Raw genomic sequence first — 21,153 nt, forward strand, 5'->3', positions numbered from 1 at the left:
GTGCTAGTGGAAATTAGGTTCTGAACTATAAGCAAGAGAAGAATCCAACTAAAATTATATTTGCGTAAACATGGTTGTGCAAGCAGTTGTGCATTATGCTTGTGCAAACCCATTGTGAAACCAATTGTACATGACTCTTGTGCAACCCATTGTGAAACCAGTTGTGCATAACTCTTGTGCAACCCATTGTGCAACCTGTTGTGTAACCAGTTGCACAACTGCTTGTACAACTGGTTGCACAAGCGTAATGGGCAACCTCTTGTGAAATGGAAAGATTCAGCACAGCTCCACTAGCGCTATTTGAGTTTGCGGAATGACACCTTTGGTTACTGCTCATGGTAACATACATTGGGCTTTGTTGGAACTCCATGTCAGATGATATCCATCTTGCCTTGTGCTGCTTCCACACTAGGTGTTTCATCTAGAACCTCATTTGTTTATGGAGCATCCAGACGATGTAGTCATCAAACCACTGCTGTTTTGTTTCCCCGCATACACATTTCCATTTCTTTTGGAACCTCATTTATTCCAACTTTTAAAAAAAAGCCCATGGAAGATCAGCTGGTTCACTTTGTCACTACAGTCCCATCCCTTCCTCTATTACAGTTACAGCCCAGATTTCCCCACCCCAATTCCTTGCTGCTGTAATCAATGTTTTGTTATTTCCTTTATTTCCATAAGCTCTGAGTGGAGTGCGGAGTCAGGGGCTGCCTCTAGCACTGAGCTGATCTCACTGATTTGCAAAGCTCTTTGAGCTGAATTCCCCCTCTTCCATTCTTTGGCTAATGCGGTGCCATGGAGCTTTGCAAGCAGTAAGAAACTGTGCTGCTTTCCAAGGCTGAGAAGAAGAATTCTCCCTGCTTTGCATTGGGAAGGCTTGGAAAGGAGCAGGACCTCTCATTGCTGCCAGAGCTCCACATGAGTATGAAAAGGGGGGGGGGATTCCTCCTCACTTATACTGAGCCTCAGAGAGCTTTGAAAATCAGTTGGGATGTTTCACTGTTTTGCAATATTTCAGCACTCCAAGGAAATGGGGGGGGGGGATTAAGCCATCCTCCACCCCTTTCTCCTCAGATGTCCTGTCAAATGATACTATGTCCCCATTTTTTTCCATGTCATGTGGATAGGCATTGCTGGGTGTTAATGGAGGTGAAGCACAATACTGACTCCAATGTGGAACCATCATTTTACTTCCACTTACAGCTAAGAGTGGAAGAGTCCTTGGAGACACAGTGCATGTTCGGGAGCATGATAAGCCTTTCTAATGTCTGTGGGATTCACACTGTAAATTGGGTCTTTTCAGCCTTCAAGGAAGACCTAGTTCTCGGCATTAATTCTGCAGTAGGGTCTTAGCCTTCCAGACCCTGGTGCACAGCAACATCCAGAAGCCTCTGTTTAGGCCCGCTGCGGTTCAAGGACCTTTTTGGACAGAATTTGGGGTCCAGAAATTAAAGGGATAATCCTGGATTAGTTACAATAAGACTTTGGTATATTCATCCATCTCTTGGAGCCTCCCATTCAAAGCTATCGGCATAGGCTGTAGCAGCTTTAACAGGGGTCTTGGCAGCAGCTTTTTTTTTTTTTTCCAAGCCAAGGAGAAATTCCTCTGTCAGGGGTAGGGACCCTTTGGAGAGCTCTGTAGTTAATAGTAGGGAGAAGACATGTATTACTTGTGAGAATGTGATTCACTTAAGAATCATCCATTGTCTGAAAAAAGCAGCATGACAACAAGCTCTAAGTTGCCCTTGCAAACAATCAGAATCTGTCTTGCTGGCAGATATGATAGCATACGTACAGCCATAAATTACTCCTATCATCTCTAAAGACAGCCAAAGAGAGAGCCCTGAGCCCACATGAAACTTATGATAAATATCTAGCTCATTACGTAGAAAAATGAGCTCTGCACCTTATGGCTGGCTCCGTGCACTGAAGGGCACTTGACTTTCATTCTATTATGGTGACATTTCTTTCATTTAATATTTCCCTGAGAAGTTTTCTAATATTAGCATATTTCAACATTGCAAACATTTTATACTTTAACAAAACTACAGAATTTATCAGATCCTACAGTGTATCAGCTTCACACTAGCTGCTGGATCAAAAACTCTTATTAATGTAAGTCCGTGAACAAGAATACTGTAAAATTATGCAGTCAACTAATGAAGTTACTGTGAACTATCATTTCCTCACATTAGCATCCAACCAGCCATTCTCACCCCCTTCATGGATCACTGCCTTGTTGTGGCGAAGGGGCTTGCGTAACTCAGTGAAGCCATAAGCTATGCCGTGCAGGGCCACCCAAGACAGACAGGTCATGGCAGAGAGTTCTGACAAAATGTGGTCCACTGGAGAAGGAAATGGCAACCCACTCCAGTATTCTTGCCAAGAAAACCCCATGGAACGTATCACAAGGCTAAAAGAGATGACGCCGGAAGATGAGCCCCTCAGGTCGGAAGGTGTCCAATATGCTACTGGGGAAGAGCAGAGGGTATTTCCAAGTAGCGCCAGAAAGAGTGAAGCGGCTGGGCCAAACCCGAAAGGACACTCAGCTGTGGATGTGTCTGGCGGTGAAAAGAAAATCCGATGCTGTAAAGAACAATATTGTTTAGGAACCTGGAATGTCAGATCAATGAATCAAGGTAAGCTGGAGGTGGTCAAACATGAGATGGCAAGATTGAACATCGACATCTTGGGAATCAGCGAACTCAAATGGACAGGCATGGGCGAATTTAATTCAGGTGACCATCATATCTACTATTGTGGGCAAGAATCCCTTAGAAGAAATGGAGTAGCACTCATAGTCAACAAAAGGGTGGGAAAAGCAGTACTGGGGTACAATCTTAAAAATGATAGAATGATCTCAGTACGAATCCAAGGCAAACCATTCAACATCACAGTAATTCAAGTCTATGCCCCAACCACTGATGCCGAAGAAGCTGAGGTTGATCGGTTCTATGAAGACCTACAACACCTTCTAGAACTAACACCAAAAAAAGATGTCCTCTTCATCATAGGGGATTGGAATGCTAAAGTAGGAAGTCAAGAAATCACCGGGATAACAGGCAGGCATGGCCTTGGTGTACAAAATGAAGCAGGACAAAAGCTAATCGAGTTTTGCCAAGAGAACATGCTGATCATAGCAAACACTCTTTTCCAACAGCACAAGAGGCGACTCTACACATGGACGTCACCAGATGGTCAATATCGAAATCAGATTGATTATGTCCTTTGCAGCCAAAGATGGAGAAGCTCCATACAGTCAGTAAAAACAAGACCTGGAGCTGACTGTGGCTCAGATCATGAGCTGCTTCTTGCAAAATTTCGGCTTAAATTGAAGAACGTAGGGAAAACCACTAAACCTTTCAGGTATGACCTAAATCATATCCCTGATGAATATACAGTGGAGGTGAGGAATAGATTTCAGGGATTAGACCTGATAGACAGAGTGCCTGAGGAACTATGGACAGAGGTCCGTAACATTGTTCAGGAGGCAGCAACGAAATCCGTCCCAAAGAAAAAGAAATGCAAAAAAGCCAAGTGGCTGTCTGATGAGGCTTTACAAGTAGCTCACGAAAGAAGGGAAGCGAAAAGCAAAGGAGAAAGGGGAAGATATACCCAACTGAATGCAGAGTTCCAGAGAATAGCAAGGAGAGACAAGAAGGCCTTCTTAAATGAACAATGCAAAGAAATTGAGGAAAACAACAGAATGGGAAAGACTAGAGATCTCTTCAAGAAAATTGGAGATCTCAAGGGAATGTTTTATGCAAAGACGGGCATGATAAAGGACAAAGAAGGCAGGGACCTAACAGAAGCAGATGAGATTAAGAAGAGGTGGCAAGAATACACAGAAGAACTATACAGGAAAGATCTGAATGTCCCTGATAGCCATGATAGTGCGGTCACTGAACTTGAGCCGGACATCCTAGAGAGTGAAGTCAAGTGGGCCTTAGGAAGCATTAGTAACAACAAAGCTAGCGGAGATGACAGTATTCCAGCCGACCTATTTAAAATCCTAAAAGATGATGCTGTTAAAGTGCTGCATTCAATATGCCAACAAATTTGGAACACTCAACAGTGGCCACAAGACTGGAAAAGGTCAGTTTACATTCCAATTCCAAAGAAGGGCAATGCCAAAGAGTGTTCAAACTACCGCACAATTGCGCTCATTTCACATGCCAGCGAGGTGATGCTCAAAATCCTACAAGCTAGGCTTCAGCAGTATGCGAACCGAGAACTACCGGAAGTACAAGCTGGGTTTCGAAGAGGCAGAGGAACTAGAGATCAAATCGCCAACATTCGCTGCATCATGGAGAAAGCAAGAGAATTCCAGAAAAATGTCTATTTCTGCTTCATTGACTACGCTAAAGCCTTTGATTGTGTGGATCACAACAAACTGTGGCAAATTCTTAAAGTGATGGGAGTACCAGACCACCTTACCTGTCTCCTGAGAAACCTGTACGAGGGTCAAGAAGCAACAGTAAGAACCAGACATGGAACAACCGATTGGTTCAAAATTGGGAAAGGAGTACGACAAGGCTGCATATTGTCACCCTGCTTATTTAATTTATATGCAGAGTACATCATGAGAAATGCCGGGTTGGATGAATCAGAGGTCGGAATTAAGATTGCTGGGAGAATTATGAACAACCTCCGATATGCAGACGATACCACCCTAATGGCAGAAAGCGAAGAGGATCTAAAGAGCCTCTTGTTGAGGGTGAAAGAGGAGAGTGCAAAAGCTGGTTTGAAACTCAACATTAAAAAAACTAAGATCATGTCATCTGGCCCCATCACTTCCTGGCATATAGAAGGGGAAGAAATGGAAGCAGTGACAGATTTTACTTTCTTGGGCTCCAAGATCACGGCAGACGGTGACTGTAGCCATGAAATTAAAAGACGCTTGCTCCTTGGGAGGAAAGCTATGGCAAACCTAGACAGCATCGTAAGAAGCAGAGACATCACCTTGCCGACAAAGGTCCGTCTAATCAAAGCTATGGTTTTCCCAGTAGTAATGTATGGCTGTGAGAGCTGGACTATAAGGAAGGCTGAGCGCCGAAGAATTGATGCTTTCGAACTGTGGTGCTGGAGAAGACTCTTACGAGTCCCCTGGACTGCAAGGAGGTCAAATCAGTCCATCCTAAAGGAAATCAACCCTGACTGCTCATTGGAAGGACAGATTCTGAAGCTGAAGCTCCAATATTTTGGCCACCTAATGCGAAGAGAAAACTCCCTGGAAAAGACCCTGATGCTGGGAAAGACTGAAGGCAAAAGGAGAAGGGGACGGCAGAGGATGAGATGGCTAGATAGCATCACGGATGCAATGAATATGAACTTGAGCACGCTCCGGGAGAGAGCACAGGACAGGAAGGCCTGGCGTGCTATGGTCCATGGGGTCACGAAGAGTCGGACACGACTGAACGACTGAACAACAACAACAAGCCATTCTCACAAACAGAAGACAGAGGCAGTAAAGATGCACCTCTCAGTGGTCCTACTTCAGACTGCAGTTGGGGGCTTGCATGATGGAATGTTCTGCCGTGATAAAAGATTCCTGCATACTAAAACCGAGCACGTTAGGGAAAGGGGTAGGCTAGAACACTTCTTCCTGACATCTACTTTTCAATGTGCAGAGAATGTTTTGTACAGAGGAACTTTGATTTAATCAAGTCCACAGCTGCGGTCCTAAGAAGTGGTACAGTCTAGACATCATCTTACAGTCTCATCTGCTCTTTGTGAGAAATAGACCTGTGTATGTCCATATACATATATGAAAAGGGTTCATACATTGAAAAGTGTTGTATTAGCATTATCTGCTGATAGCACTCTACTCTCACATAAACCTCAGTACTTAAATAGAGTGGATTGACTGAGTGGATTGACTGAGTGGATTCAGTGGTCCAGAATCCCCTGCAGCATCTTCCAGACTTGTAAGTGTGAGCCTGATGTCCTTAGTATGCTAATGTCAGCCAGAAGTGAGTTGCAGCCTCACTTCCAACAGCAATGTAATGCTCCTTCTGTCCTTGACCATGTCTGAATTAGTTAGCATCAGGGCACTAGAAGAGTGGCATGCCACATAACCAGACTGCATTAACCCCATTGTTACATGTGGGTAGGTAGAAACACTGGAACCTGGATTCTCGCTGTACTTGCTATTTTGTATTGTTCTTTTAAAGTGAAGAGTTACAGTCCCCAATATTTCCTAGATGGTTTTTACCATGTTCATCAAATCTGGGGCCATTTAGGGGCATCCAGAGCTTTCTTCATTTGATTTCAGTTGTGCAACTTCAGACATTTTTGTGGTGGTGATGCGTAGTCTTGTTGTTATCCCTGTATTTAGGCAGCATGTATGTCAAGGAGCTGCCTAGATGCTAAAACTAAAATACTCACATATTCACAGAGGGGGTTCCCATTATGTGATGATGTGGTAGCCTTTAGAGTTTGCAGCTCTCATTGAAAATCGAATTATATTTTTCTGTTTTGAATAGCCCTATATTAGATTTGTAGGGGAGAGTCACAACCAGCTATGGGCCCAGCACAGAGAGATGGTTTTATATACTTTCAACTGGCAGTTACAAAACACACTGTTTGTCCTCAGGTGCTGTAAAATACTTTGAGAGTGCTTAACCGAGAGATAGTACAGTTAATAAAACAGAAAGCCCTCAGCAAACATAAACACATGTATTATTAGTCAATGGTGGCAGGTGCTATATATACATATGGAGGAAGCAAAGCTAATAGAATCCTTTTAGAAATGCATTGACAGAATGTGCAACACAATTACCAGCTACAGTTCAGTCTTCATATCTGAATGATGTGAACTGTAGAATAAACATTCTCTATGCGGTACACAATGATTTGATTGCTGAAGGAAACATCTGCTCAGCAGTAGCAATTTTGTCTCTGTGGTAGGTGTCAAATGATGTCATCCTCTCTCTCTCCCCCACTAAGTTCATTTTTATGTTAAAGTCTCTGTGTGGTGACATTTTGTGCTGAGGAATAATTATGAGCCTTCAGTTGTGTCCTACTGTGAATGCACCAGGTTAGTACACAATTAGCAACAGATCACTTTAACAAAAGCAGGAAATGGTATTCATACCCTAATGACATAGTACGCATATCATTGAGACCATCATTCCAAGCATGATCTAAATCAGTAGGTCCTAAAAGTTTTAACTCAAGAGTTCACTCATAGAATTTAGTCTTTGTTCATGACCTGTCATTTCCAGTATAATCTATCATTCCTTAGTGCCATATTAGCTGTAGAACAATAGAGACCACCCACACCTTGCACTTACTGCAAATTGCTTGTCCTAAATAATGTGTTAAGCTATTCTGCAAAGTACTGTGGACAATTATTCAAACTGGATGAAAAACAAGGTAAAGGTTTGAGCTCACATCAGAGAAAAAAACCTGTGATGCCTTAAAGGGCAACATTTATTGTGGTATTTAACAGCATACTTGCCCACTTGAGGTACTTGTATCCATTACCCACTGTTTCCTCAAGTATACACGCACAACTTTTAAAATTAGTCGGGTTTGATCCAGGATCAGCCTTCTATTGACAGAAAGGCTTCACTCAGGGAGGCTTCGCCCAGATTTTCAGGGATCCCCCCTCCTTCCCACATCACAGCTCGCCCCCCTCAGCAGGATCCCCTAACCCTCTGTGTAGCATTTTCAGGGAGCTGAAGGGGCTGCTGTGGGGAGGAGGGGCAAGGAAGTCTGTTTCCACCAGCCCAGTTGCATGTGCCTAAATCTAGACCCAGTCCATTATTTTTAATCTCGGGTTTATAGTCTGCAATTGAGTATATCTGCTTAAATAAGATAGGATGGAGAACTGCAGTGTAGCCAATAAGACCAGCCTGCAGGCTGACTTTCAGTAGAATTGGAAACAAGGAGTTGCTCTGATGCCATGTACAAAACTCTGACTCCTAATGAAGATATGTATTATTTATATTATAGTGCCAGTATGTGATTCATAGCTCTTTTATCACCTTGTATAAGCATCTTGTATGCAGTAGCCAAGCCTGGAAGAAAGTACAATTTATGCAAGAGATATAAATGCACACATCATTTTGTAAGTTAGCAAAGGATGATGGTGAGGCAAAAAATGATAGATCTCTATATCAAATAAACATGTATATGCTGCCTCTCCTACACTTGAGACACTTCACAATCACATAACGCAACATAAAACAATGAAAATAAACAACTAAAGCATACCTATTGTATGATGTCATAAATGGACCTTAGCTCATTGATGGTGGTGATCTGGAATACTTCCATCTTTGAGGACCTTGGGACCTTCAAACATTTTGTAATCCATTTTCAGCTTTGAAGGCTTTTTTAAAAATTGTATAAGATTAAGGCAGCAATCCTAAACACAAGTTACTAGGGAGTAAGACCATTGGACACAGTGAGATGTACTTCTGAATACACATGCATAGAGGTGCTCTGCAAGGCTTGCTTGTACATAGTCACTTTTGTGGGGATTGACTGTTCTTTATTGACCATTCATTTCTGGTATAAAAATTAGCTTTAAAATTTCAAGCCCTTTAAAAAGCCAAATACATTTATACTACAGAAATAATGATCTTGTCTTTGTAGGGTTTTCTACAATGGAAGAATTTATGTATGAAATTGAGTTTGAATCTGAAAGAGTGAAATCTCAGCTAAAGTCTGCAATAGCTATAAGCTTGGTGAACAAAGATCGGGATCAGAAAACTGGAATTGTGACCTTGGTTTTCAATATAGTATTTGCACCCAGCAAACCAATAAGGTACATGTGTATTTAGGACAGTGCCCAAGCATTATTTCTCTGGCTCTGGTACAAATTTGTAACCCAGGCCTCCTTTCCCTCCCATGATCTAGTTATTCAAAACAGAAGAGAGATTGTGGGAGGGAAAGGAGAGTGTCCTTGAGCTTCATCAGCTTGCTTTGTTTAAGCGCCTTAAGTTTCTGGATGCCTGATTTATATTCATAGCCAAGTATGGCACGTATGTTTACTAATTATGTATAAGTGACAAACGCCCTTTAGATGCTGTTCCTTGTACCTCGGGTCTAGTGTCAGTTCGCTTTATGCACCCTGGACAACAAAGGCCTAACTCATTCACTCACAAATGATCTGGAATCTGCATGCTTGTCAGCAGTGCTGGCTCCCACTCTTTCTGAGATAGCTGTAATAGACTGCCCCACCTTCTGGTCCCACCCCTCCTGCCTGCATGTTGGGGGGAATGTCTGTAAACGGAAGTCTGCTGTACACAGGTTCTCCCTGTGGTTTGGAGCCCTGATCATGCAGAATGCTTTAAATCTTCTGATTGGCTCCAGCAACTCTCCCAAGATCATACAACAGCCTTCTCCAACTGGTGCCCTCCAGATGTTTTGAACTATAACTCCCAGTGTTCTCGACCATTGGCCATGCTGGCTGGGGCTGGTGGAATTTGAAGTTGGAAACGTCTGGAGGACACCAAGCTGGGGAAGGCTGATAGGAGATCTGGATACCCCATACACATAGATACAGGGAAGCAAGTTCACACAAACATTCTGAAACATGATGAACAGTTTAGCCTGTCTTTTTCCTCAGAGTAATGGGTTTGCAGGCTGGAACCGTTCTCCCCAAGCCCAGTGGGTCCAGGGCCAGATCTACACCTTGTGTCATATCATTACTATCCCATCATGGTAACGCTATATCCCTCTTGTGCATTTATACCTCAAAGGACACACAGTGACATTTGTTGTGGTATATTGGATAATGTAGAATAAAAAGCAGGATATAACACTACAAAAGCAGTGCATTGAATGTGTAATGTGCCCCAACAGTTATCAGTGCACTTCAATACCTGTGTAAAGCAGTAGCGTAGATCAGGTGCTGGTAAAATTATCCATTCTCTGTCCCCCATGCTTGGGTCCTGGCTTTGGAACTGTCTAAAAAGCACCATTAGCTCCCATAATGTAGATGCATCCCCAGTCAATCCAGCAGTTCCTTGTGATACAGGAATCTAAATTTGTAATGGAGCTCCCGAGCTACAAAGCTCCCACATTCATGTCCAACAAAAAACAACTCTCTGTATGCTTATAACTACCTTTGCTAGTGATTACAGAGGCCTAGTTATACAAGGGCTCCATATGCTTTGGAATGCATCCAGAGTTCTGCATTACAGCAAAAAGTAGAGGAAAATACTGTTACTTATCCAAATTTCCCTTCTTTTGAAAATGGCAGATTTTGACAATTCTGGGTCTGGCCATTTTGGCTGTATACTGGGTAACTCTAGCTCAGTTATGAGTGTCAAGTTAAGTGAATTGTCTTGAAAACATGCTACTTCTCATTAGGCGAAACAGGCCTTGGCATATCTTACCCTTCATCATTGCAGGGGAGGGAACACTGCAGAGCAGTAAAGAACATAAATCTGGGACTTTGGATAAAGTTTGGCTTGGACTTGAACCTAGGAGAGATGGATTCAGATCCTGTCTCAGACAGGACTGTATTGGATGGATCATTGCTGCTCACCTTTAGTATCTTTAAGTGTTGTTGAGATAAACTATATCTGAAAAGCACTTTAAATAAATACAGCAGTTGGGAAGGGGGCAGTTAGTAGCAATAATTATCATAACAACCCTTGCTAGCTATAGCTTCCTTAGGAATAAAATTCCATCCCCAGTGAAGTGTGTGGGAGTTCTCCTTGACCTTAATGACAGAATTTTACATTTCTTTGGAAACTAGAACTTAAATTACATCTCAATTACTGGGCTGTCATATTATAAACAGTTCTCCTTTCTGCAACCTGATAAATCAAGGTGTCACTTTGCAGAAATCAAGATTGCTGCCGAAATGGACACGTATGGCGAATTAGACTGCACCAATTAGTTTGGTTCTTCATATCTTACAGAAGCACATAAGAAAAATAATGTCATATTTAGCTGACAGCCCTTTCCAAAGTAAGAATGAATATACTGTCCTGCCTAAAAATAATATCTACAATCCAATTTAGAACCACTGGTGTAATGTATTACAGTTCTACAGGAATATGCCTGTAGAACTGTACCTTGCACCTTGGACATTGATTTATTTGACTTATGTTTCATTATGCCTTCCATTATAATGAATATTTTAAACTTAATTTTGAAGGAATCCAGCAACATTGGTGGTACAGTGCAGCACAGGAGGCATTTGGAAGTTTCCAATACAGTTCGTTGCCACTGAACCAGAAGTGGATGATGTCATCAATATTGAAGCAGCAGGTTTAAACAAGGAATCTATAATTAGCTTTAGGCTTACAAGCCAAACAAGGTAAGAATATCCAAGGAAAAATGCCTGCAGCTTTTTATTTTTTTAAGGATGAAATGTAGCATCCACTGGGAGTTTCAGCTTATTGAAGGGAGGGGAAGGGAGGGAGCAGTATGGGACTAGTCAATAAGATTGATTACCTGACATTTTCTCCAAATCCCAATGTACAAGTAGATCAGGACATATGTGGAAATAATGTGGTATTGAGGGTACAGTGCATGAGCAGGTTAATGCTTATTGAGTCTGTGGGGCTACAAAAGGTGCTTCCAGGTGGAGAGCTCCTAGTGCTACCAGTCAAATGGCATTGTGCAGCTATTCCATCTTCTCCTCCTTAACATACTTTCTCTGGAAAGAAAAAAGTTGAAAGAAGCAGTGGGAAAACACAGTGTGGGTGTGGGCAGCAGGTGGGGATTGTTTACAAATGGGAAATTCCATGAATTAGGCAGGAACAATAAAAGCTTTGTCTGGAAGTACCCAAACACACCAATAGAAATTGCATCAGATAAATGACTTTCCTGGATCATTATAGAAATATAATGATCATCATCAGATGATTATCATTTAGGCATAATGATGGTGAATATGGTTGGGAGGGGTATATTGTTCATAGAAGTTCAGTATGAAATAATAAGGTTGGTTGTTGTTACTTGTGCCTGGAGCATTTGGAATGGTGCTTTTTTGGGTATGTATTTGTATCTTCTAACAACTTCCAAACTCTGCCCTACTCCTGTCCCACAGCCCTACCACCAGTGATCAAACAAAATGCACCAAACAAAATTCTGATCAGTTGAAAATACTACATCATCAAGTCATAGTATCTTTTACGAGAAATGAATCAAGGCAAGTGATAGAGAGCAAATCAAGGAATTCTCTCATTAACCAGTAGACCAGTAAAAGATTCTTTTAAAATGGTGCTTTCTTAACCAATAAAAATGATGGAAACAAGAGTGATATTTGGTAATTAGTCAAAGGCCCATGCCATACTGTTCTTATGACATTTCCAGTTGAACTCCTAGAATGTTAAGACTGATTGGCAAATGGAAATAATTACTTTTTATAAAGAGTACAAGACAGTATTGTTGAAACTTAGCTAGGGTGGACAGTACATGGAAAGAAGACCACTGGAAGCTCTATAGGCTGCTCTGGGCTTTCCAAATGAAGAGTGTGATGTAATACAATAAGTAAATATACGAAATAGAAAACTATGAAGTTTATATCTTCATTCATTTGTGATAGGGATGCTGGCAAAAGGTGAGCTTTAAAAGCCCCCAAATTCTTCTCCCATTTGGATTGAAATCTGAGCAGAATAACTGGTAGCTTCCCTGGCTGACAAATGTTTTACATAGCCTAAGCAAAGCCTTCATCAGTCAGGGATCATGGGAACTTTGGAAGTTGAAACTAACATTGCCACCAGAAACCCCATAAGCCTCTCAAAATTGGCTCTTTGCAATATAATGGAGATAGGTTGATCCATCACATGGCACAGGGCTGATTTTAAGAGGTGCTGGAGAAAATCAGAGGTGGGGACAAGGATGTACCATGGTGGCTTTGGGCCCTATTTTCGGGTTTGCCCTGCAGCATCTTTTCCCCACTTTCATAGGAACTAAAGGAGTCAAAAGCCATCCTCCTCTGGAAGCTTTGAAAAATTAACCCTTCTCTGGAGCTTTGTTCCCACCCACATAGGAACTAATGGGAAAAAAACACTGTGGAGGGTGGAATCAGGAGTGGGGGCCAAAGGCTACACTTGATGAATTACTCATAGGGAGGGCTTTTGGCTCCACCTACAATTTTACACCCACAGCATCTTTCTTTCATTCCCAAAGGAGCTAATGGGAGCCATTAGTTCCTATCAGGGTGGGGGAAAGGCTCTGTAGGTGTAGATTTTCATAAATTTTGTAAAATTTTGGATTGGATCAGAAAAATTACCCAAGTTCTTCCTCCTTTTTTATGGGGAGGAAAGGGGAAGAAGCCAGGTAATTTCTGAGGTAATTGGAGGAGAGCTTTGGAAAGCTTGTCCATATCCAATTTGTGAGAACTGGGAAGCTTTCATAATTTTTGAATTGGATTTTTATTGCCTTTTTACTTAAATGCCTGGAAGAGAGAGTGGAGAGAGAAAAATAAGCTCTTAACATCCTCACTTTCAAAGGATGTCCTTGGCCATTATTGATTTTCTAAAAAGAGCTCACTTCTTCCATCTCTGTATCTGAGGTGGGCAGTTGTCACAGCTATCTCACAGCTATCGTTGGAGAGGGTTCTTCAAAACGTGCCAAAGATTTCTGCCACAATGCTGAAGCTATCTGGTTCAACAGAATAGGCTGTTTTAAAACACAAAAGTGAAGCAATTGCACTGGGAATGCTATAATCTGCTGGTAGGTGTTTGATAGTAGTGAAGAGACCTAATGTTCTCAGAAAATGTATAATAAAATTGGAATCATTATAGTTATATAGAAAGAAAGCTCATGATGCAAGCTTGATTATTATTACACTTGGAAAGCATCCCCCCACCCTTTCCCCATTCTTTCTGCTCTCCAGTGAACATTGTAATATGTTATGCTGCCAATTTCTTTAAAATCCCCCCTCCCTTCTTCATTTTTTCTTTCATCCTTTTTTTAAAAACCGAATAACCTGCTTTTAGCACATACAGGAGAAGAATTCTGGTCGTGTTACCCTCTTATTTAAGATTCTAAAATGCACAGAGGCCCGTAAGTTTTTAGCTTAAGCTAACAGAGGTTTGGAGTGAATACTTGAAGCCATTTGAGAGTTTAGACTCACTGAGCAAAATTGCTGCCATGCTTTTCTTTTAAAATGGTGCTTTTTCACTCTAGCAAGGCAGCTAGAGCGCCTTCTAGCTCAGATATTCTTGAACTATACAGTTAGAATTTAAAAGACTTCTATTAGTCAGAAAATGGTTTTCACTCTTCAACGTTGTAAGGAAAAAAATATTGATGTTACTTGTTGCATAAACTACCACTACTGCTACTACTACTTCACCACTGCAACCTACTACCTTTACTGTTTTTATATAGGACAAACTGTCCTGACATAGAATAATCCTAGAAATCTGCCAGGATGATATAGGTATCATTTTTTACACTGAAGCTTGCTTATTGGAAAACATGAATGTTTTATGAATGTTTTCTCCAAGCACCCGAATTCACTACAAGGAGAGAAGTTCCACAGAAGCACAGATACTGACTTGGCAGATTGGTGCATGGTCAGGGCCTGCCCTACCGTTAGGCAGCATGATACAAGGCAGCAGATTTGGGGTGAACATGAATGGGCTCAAATTGTTAGTTGTTTAATTTATTATTGATTTTTACTGCCAGGAAAATGGAGAGGTGCTTGTAGAGTTTTCTGTCTGATGTGCCAAGACAACGTGACTGGCCTTGAGTACTATGCACCTTGCCTTAGGTCATGTGGAACAGGGCGGGGCACCATTTGTTGCTCTGCCACAGGTAGCAAAATGTCTTGGGCCAGCCCTGGGCATGATGTATCAGACGCACATGCTGATTGGGTTTGGAGCTGGAGTAGCAGGATAGAATGAGGTGAACCTTCAGAATGAAGAGTGTAGAGAAATGGCTTGGGCAAGTCAAAGCATTTAGAGGAGAAGAGTGTATGTTCTATATTTTGCCTTAGTCAGCTAAACATTGGCACAACAGATGACCAACTCACCCAATGGTAATGTTTTCTACCATGGATTAGCTTGGTTTGATAGCATGGGGATATTTTTTTTTTCCTACCATGGTTTCCAGTGTGTGATAAAGGTTGGGGGCTTTATCAAGTGGTGAGGCTTCCCCACATTAACCACTTGCTAAGTTGATTGTCTGTATTAGCAATCTGAGAGTAGTAGGAATGCCAGTGAAGTTTGCCCATGCCAGGCTCAGAAATGAACTTTGGGGGTTTGGAAGCCCACATCAAAGGAGAGGCAAGCATTTAAAGCCCCTGAATTATTTTCCAGCCTGAATATAAATCCAAGCTGGAGAAGATTTCCCCCTGTACATCCATGCTGCTTTCCTTGTCCCCAGAAGCACTCCCCTCCTGAAACACCCCCTTCCCCTCCTTTTCCTTTTAATAGGTGTTGCAGCATGAGCAGCAGCAGAGGTGGGTGGTGCAAAAAGAGCAGGTTCTTTTTTTCATCTCTTTCCTCTGACCCTCCTGTATGCTCATTAGCAGACAGGACAATGGAGTCCAGTGACAAATGGGAGATGTAGTTCTTCTGAAGGTGGCTACAGTGACAAAGAGTGGAGTAACAGTGACCACAAAATACTGCAATGCCAGCCACGGTAGTATGTGTTGCAGCACTCCACCACACATTTATGCAGCAGGCAAACTTCCCCACATTAACCATGTGGTAAAAGTAGTATTATCTACTACTTTTAAGGGCCTACTGATAGAATCTGTTTTATTTATATATTTATTTGTGATACTCATATGCCACTGAATATAATACAATCCCTCAGTGTTTCACAATAAATATTTAAATCACATTGAAAATACACTATTAAAAACACAATATTACAAACACTTCCAACTGCAATAAAAACAATTCAAAATTCAAGATTTGAAATTCAAAAACAATTTCAAGCAGTGAAATGGAGCGTCGTGATTAATTTAATTACAGCCCAGGGAAAGCCTGGGTGAACACGTGTGTTTTGAGGAGGCATTTAAAAGATGCCACATTTTCTGCCTCCTGAACTGCATGTGGGAGGATTTTCCAAAGGGTGGGTGCCGCTATAGAGAAGGCCCACCATCGGGGTACTGTCTGGGGACATTCCATTTGTTTTGGAATGACCAGCAAGGCCTCCTCTGATTATCTTAAAGGTCAGCTGTGTATGTACAAGGGAAGGCGGTCTGCTAGCTGTCCTGGTCCCAAGTTGTTTAAGGCTTTGTATGACAGTAACATTACTTTATACGTGGCTCGGTAGCTAACAGACAGCCAGTTTTATTGGCCTAGGTTTGTTTGAGCCTTGAAGGAAAAGGATTCTGCTTCCACTGATGAAAGTATTTGTGTGTGGGGTGTGTGTGGGCAGGTGGATTATTGCTTTCCATATGTATACTATAGTAGCTAGCCCAACATTTTCTCTAGACGAGTGGGGAAACTACAGTCTGCAGGCTAGATAATGCCTGCAGGGCCTCCCTATCCAGCCCACCAGCTTCCTGCCAGGCTCCACCCTCTCCCCATCTCTCTCTCCACTTCCCCATATAGTTGAAAACAGCTAAGCAGTGGAGAAATGGGGGGCTATGGTGCCCCTTTCCCCCCACTACTCAGCTTCTAGTGCTCAATGAGCAACATGGAGTGGGGTGAAGATTGCTGTGAAAGTGAGGTTTAAACCTCACCTTCCATGTGGTCTCCCCCTATCCCTACGCTGCTTAGCTAATGGAGTGGGGTGTGTGTGTGTGTGTGTGTGTGTGTGTGTAAGAGAGAGACAAAGAGAGATGTGTGTATATCACACCCACGTTTGCCTCCAGACTCACCTACTGCAGGAATGTGCCCTTACCACCACCACCACCCGCCCCCGAGCTTGCCCATGTAGGAATGCAGCCCTCGGGCTAAACATTTTTCCCTGCCCTTGCTCTAGAATCTAGAGTGGATGTGTTGTGGAGCAATTTAAATGAAATTTCCACTGGTTGAATCACAAATTAAAATAAACACAGAGCTTTTAGTTAGCAGAGGTTTAAAATACAGATTTAAAACAACAGAGCTAAAAGACTAGGAAGCTAAAATGCTAAAATACGGGGAAAATAAAAAGGTCTTCACTTGACACCGAAAGGAGTACAATGTAGACACCCTCAACATTATCCTATGTTGAGGGTGTCTTGCCCAAGGGCCCTCAACCTGGAGCCGGCACTGTATGCCCCCTTGAGTTCGTTGGTAGAAGGATATTGATTGATTGATTGATTGAATTAATTAATTAATTGAGAAGTAACAGGATAGTCAATGACTCCTTAACTTTTTCTCTACATTTGGCTGAATTGTCCTGGCTCCTATTTTAAAATCATGAATGAACATGTTGTTCTCTCTTTCCTCTTAAATGTTTTTTTAAAAGCTAGCAAAATATTAAAATGCTGCTTTTTAATTTGCTTTGTCAGTTTGAAAGATAATTCAGTGTGCTGATTTCTTTAAATTACCAGTGGGCCAGAATTACATATGCTGCAAGCAAGTTCATTCATTAAGCTGGGCTTTCACATATTTATATTATATTTGTGTTTTGTGATGTCATTCAGTTAGATCTGGGATGAATTTCACAGAATTGCTCATCAGTAAAGAGCAATTAGTATATTTTATCTGGAGATCTCTTGTCATGGCTTCCACATAGTACAAATTAGAACAGAGCTGTGTGTTGTTGAGAAGTTACAGATAAAATATTGTAAATGTTGATTCTTTAAAAAAGGGTCACTCCAAAACTTAATTGTGTTTTTAGATATGTGGTGTCTGGCATATTTAAAACAATGGTTAATAATGAAACCAATGTGTGAGAGAAATTACATACCTATATGGATTTCCTTGATACTGAAAAAGGCTTACAGTATGTTTTATCAATGGCATTATAGAGGCACCAAAATAATATATTTTATATCAACCCTTGGCTGGGATACCTAACAGTGTAACAAATCTTTGTGTAGCTTAGGAATTTAGAGCTTTCTCTCCAAAGGTGAGGTAGGGTCATCCATAGAACTGAAGTCTCTCTGGTTTCTAAACTTCATGCCCCAGAGTGATTGATTGAAGCTAAGTTTCTTTTGGACAGGTACATAATGTAATCAATTATGATAAATGATGGGCCCTTTATACTCCTGTAGCTATGTCACAATTTTTTTAAAACCTGCCTTTCACCTATCTTGTGCTTGTCATATAAAGTGTTACCACTGTAAATTATATCATGATAATCAGACTTCCTGGATATGTGCATTTTGAAAAATATGAAATTGTTATTTAAAAGAATTGCCCACCTGACTTTAATAACTTTTGCTTCCAGAAGACTTTTAGAAGGCTCTCATAGCATTGAAAATGTAATATATTTATTTATTTATTTATTTATTTATTTCTATACCGCCCAATAACCGAAGCTCTCTGGGCGGTTCACAAAAATTAAAACCAAACAACACACAATAAAACAATTTAAAATATATACGCTTGATCTGATTTTCTCAACTGGGCAGGTGGATGGTGATCTGAAAGTGGAGGAATTAACATCTGTCCCTTTGTCATGGTCAGAACACTTCCTGCTGAGGTTTAGACTTCTGGCGGCCTCCCCCTTCTGCAAGGGTGGGGGACCTATTAAAATGGTCCGCCCCCGGAGATTAATGGATTCTGATGGATTCCAGAGGGCTCTGGGGGATTTTCCTGCTGGTATGGCTGGTGCTCCTGTCGAAGCCCAGGTTGCTCTGTGGAATGCAGAGATGACTCGGGCGGTTGACACGATCGCGCCCAAGCGCCCTCTCCCTCTGAGCAGAGCCCGGCCAGCTCCTTGGTATACACCTGAGCTGAGGGCAATGAAGCAAGAGGGGAGACGGCTAGAACGCAGGTGGAGGAAAACCTGTGCTGAGTCTAATCGAATACAGGTAAGAGCCCACTATCGAGCCTACTCTGTGGTGGTGAGGGTGGCAAAGAGGCAGTTCTTTTCCACCAGCATTGCATCTTCTCAGTGTCGTCCAGCGGAGCTTTTCCGAGTGGTTCGCGGCCTGTTACATTCTGGGCCAGGGAGAGAGACGGTGGAACCCTCGGTAGCATGCTGTGACAAGTTTGCGCGGCACTTTGAGGATAAAGTCGCTCAGATTCGTCATGAATTGGACACCACCATTAATGCAGTTCCATTGGTAGAGGCGTTCAGAGCACCGTCTGGTCCAGTTTTATTGGATGAGTTTCAGTTACTGAGGCCTGAGGATGCGGACAAGGTGCTTGGCCAAGTCCGATCGACCACTTGTGTGCTTGACCCTTGCCCTTCATGGCTTATTAAATCAAACAAGGAGGGGTTGTCCGGCTGGGTCCACGAGGTTGTAAATTCCTCCTTGAGAGAGGGAGTGGTGCCTGCTGCTTTAAAAGAGGCAGTAATTAGACCACTCCTGAAAAAGCCTAACCTGGACCCAGAGGATGTTAACAATTATAGGCCAGTGGCCAACATCCCCTTCCTGGGCAAGGTGCTTGAGCGGGTGGTTGTAGGACAGCTCCAGGCACTCTTGAATGAAACGGATTATCTAGATCCATTTCAATCGGGCTTCAGGCCTGGTTTTGGAACGGAAACTGCCTTGGTCACCCTGTGGGATGACCTCTGCCGGGAGAGGGACAGGGGGAGTGCGACCCTGTTGATTCTCCTGGACCTCTCAGCGGCTTTCGATACCATCGACCATGGTATCCTTCTGGATAGGTTGTCTGGGTTGGGAGTTGGAGGCACTGCACTACAGTGGTTCCGCTCCTACTTGGATGGCCGATTCCAGAAGGTGGTGCTGGGCGATTATTGCTCTGTGCCATGGCAATTGTGCCATGGGGTTCCACAGGGCTCTATTTTATCCCCCATGCTGTTTAACATCTACATGAAACCGCTGGGGGAGGTTATCCGGAGGTGTGGGCTGAGGTGCCATCAATATGCAGATGACACCCAGCTCTACCTCTCTTTCTCATCAAAACCAGGTGAGGCAGTGGCTGTTCTGAATCAGTGCCTGGGCACGGTAATGGACTGGATGAGGGCTAATAAACTGAAACTCAATCCAGACAAGACGGAGGTACTGTTAGTGGGTGGTTCGTCTGCCCGGCTAGGTGATATTCAACCTGTTCTGGAGGGGGTTGCACTCCCCCTAAAGGATCAGGTTCGTAGTTTGGGGGTGCTCTTGGATCCAGAACTGTCACTTGAGGCACAGGTGAACTCAGTGGCACGGAGCACTTTTTATCAGCTTAGGCTGGTATACCAACTACGCCCTTATCTGGACAGAGATAGCCTAGCTACAGTTATCCATGCTCTGATAACTTCTCGTCTGGATTACTGCAATGCGTTATACGTGGGGCTGCCTTTGAAAACGGTCCGGAAACTTCAGCTGGTCCAAAACAGGGCAACAAGATTGTTAACAGGGACTGGCCTGCGAGCTCATATTACGCCAGTACTTTTCCAGCTACACTGGCTGCCAGTCCATTTCCGGGCCCGATTCAAAGTGCTGGTGTTAACATTCAAAGCCCTTAACGGCTTGGGGCCAGGTTACCTGAAGGATCGCCTCCTCCCATATGTGCCTGCCCGGACCTTAAGATCATCATCAGCGGCCCTTCTCTGTGAGCCCCTGCCAAAGGAAGTGAGGCGGGTGGCTACTAGGAGGAGGGCTTTTTCTGTTGTGGCACCCCGGCTCTGGAATGAGCTCCCTAGTGAGGTTCGCCTGGCGCCTACATTGTATTCCTTTCGGCGCCAGGTGAAGACCTTTTTATTTTCCCAGGCATTTTAGCTTTCTAAATTTTTATCTTTGCTGTTTTAAATCTGTATTTTAAACTCCTGTACTGCTGCTAGGTTTTATTGTGGTTGTATTGTTATATTGTGGTTTTAATGTTCTATATATTTTATTTATTATTATTTCTCTGAGAAATTGCATAATGTATGTAGCTTTTTATTTTAATGGTTATACCTGGATCCAAACGGCTCCTACTTTATTTGAGAACTGTATTTTGAAATAGAGTTTCCTAGGCACTGCATTGTATGGGAAAAGACAGTAATAAATGTAAGATTCTCTTTCGGATGACAAGTGACCCAGCTCATGTTGTTAATATGTTCTATCAAGATTAATGTAATCTGAATGGGGTGTAATCTAACAAACATAGCACTAATTTCAGCAATGTATAAAGAATTTGGAGGGCCTAAAAATAATTTTTGATAATTTCGACGTTTGCTTATTTATTG

The 21,153-nt window shown here is 42.4% G+C and overlaps 1 protein-coding gene across 1 annotated transcript in view; it reads left to right on the forward strand.

Annotated features, from left to right (window-relative positions):
- The window catches only part of CFAP47 (cilia and flagella associated protein 47), a 410,934-nt gene that overhangs the window by 369,874 nt on the left and 19,907 nt on the right, over positions 1-21,153 (forward strand). Inside the window, exons 61-62 of the mRNA XM_084843965.1 lie at positions 8,605-8,776; positions 11,123-11,284. Coding sequence (XP_084700091.1) covers positions 8,605-8,776; positions 11,123-11,284 — 334 coding nt within the window. The remainder of the gene's footprint in view (positions 1-8,604; positions 8,777-11,122; positions 11,285-21,153) is intronic.

The sequence above is a fragment of the Heloderma suspectum genome, chromosome 3, assembly GCF_057233095.1.
Source record: "Heloderma suspectum isolate Gila_16-S chromosome 3, 16-S_ref, whole genome shotgun sequence".
In the NCBI taxonomy this organism is placed as follows: domain Eukaryota; kingdom Metazoa; phylum Chordata; class Lepidosauria; order Squamata; family Helodermatidae; genus Heloderma; species Heloderma suspectum.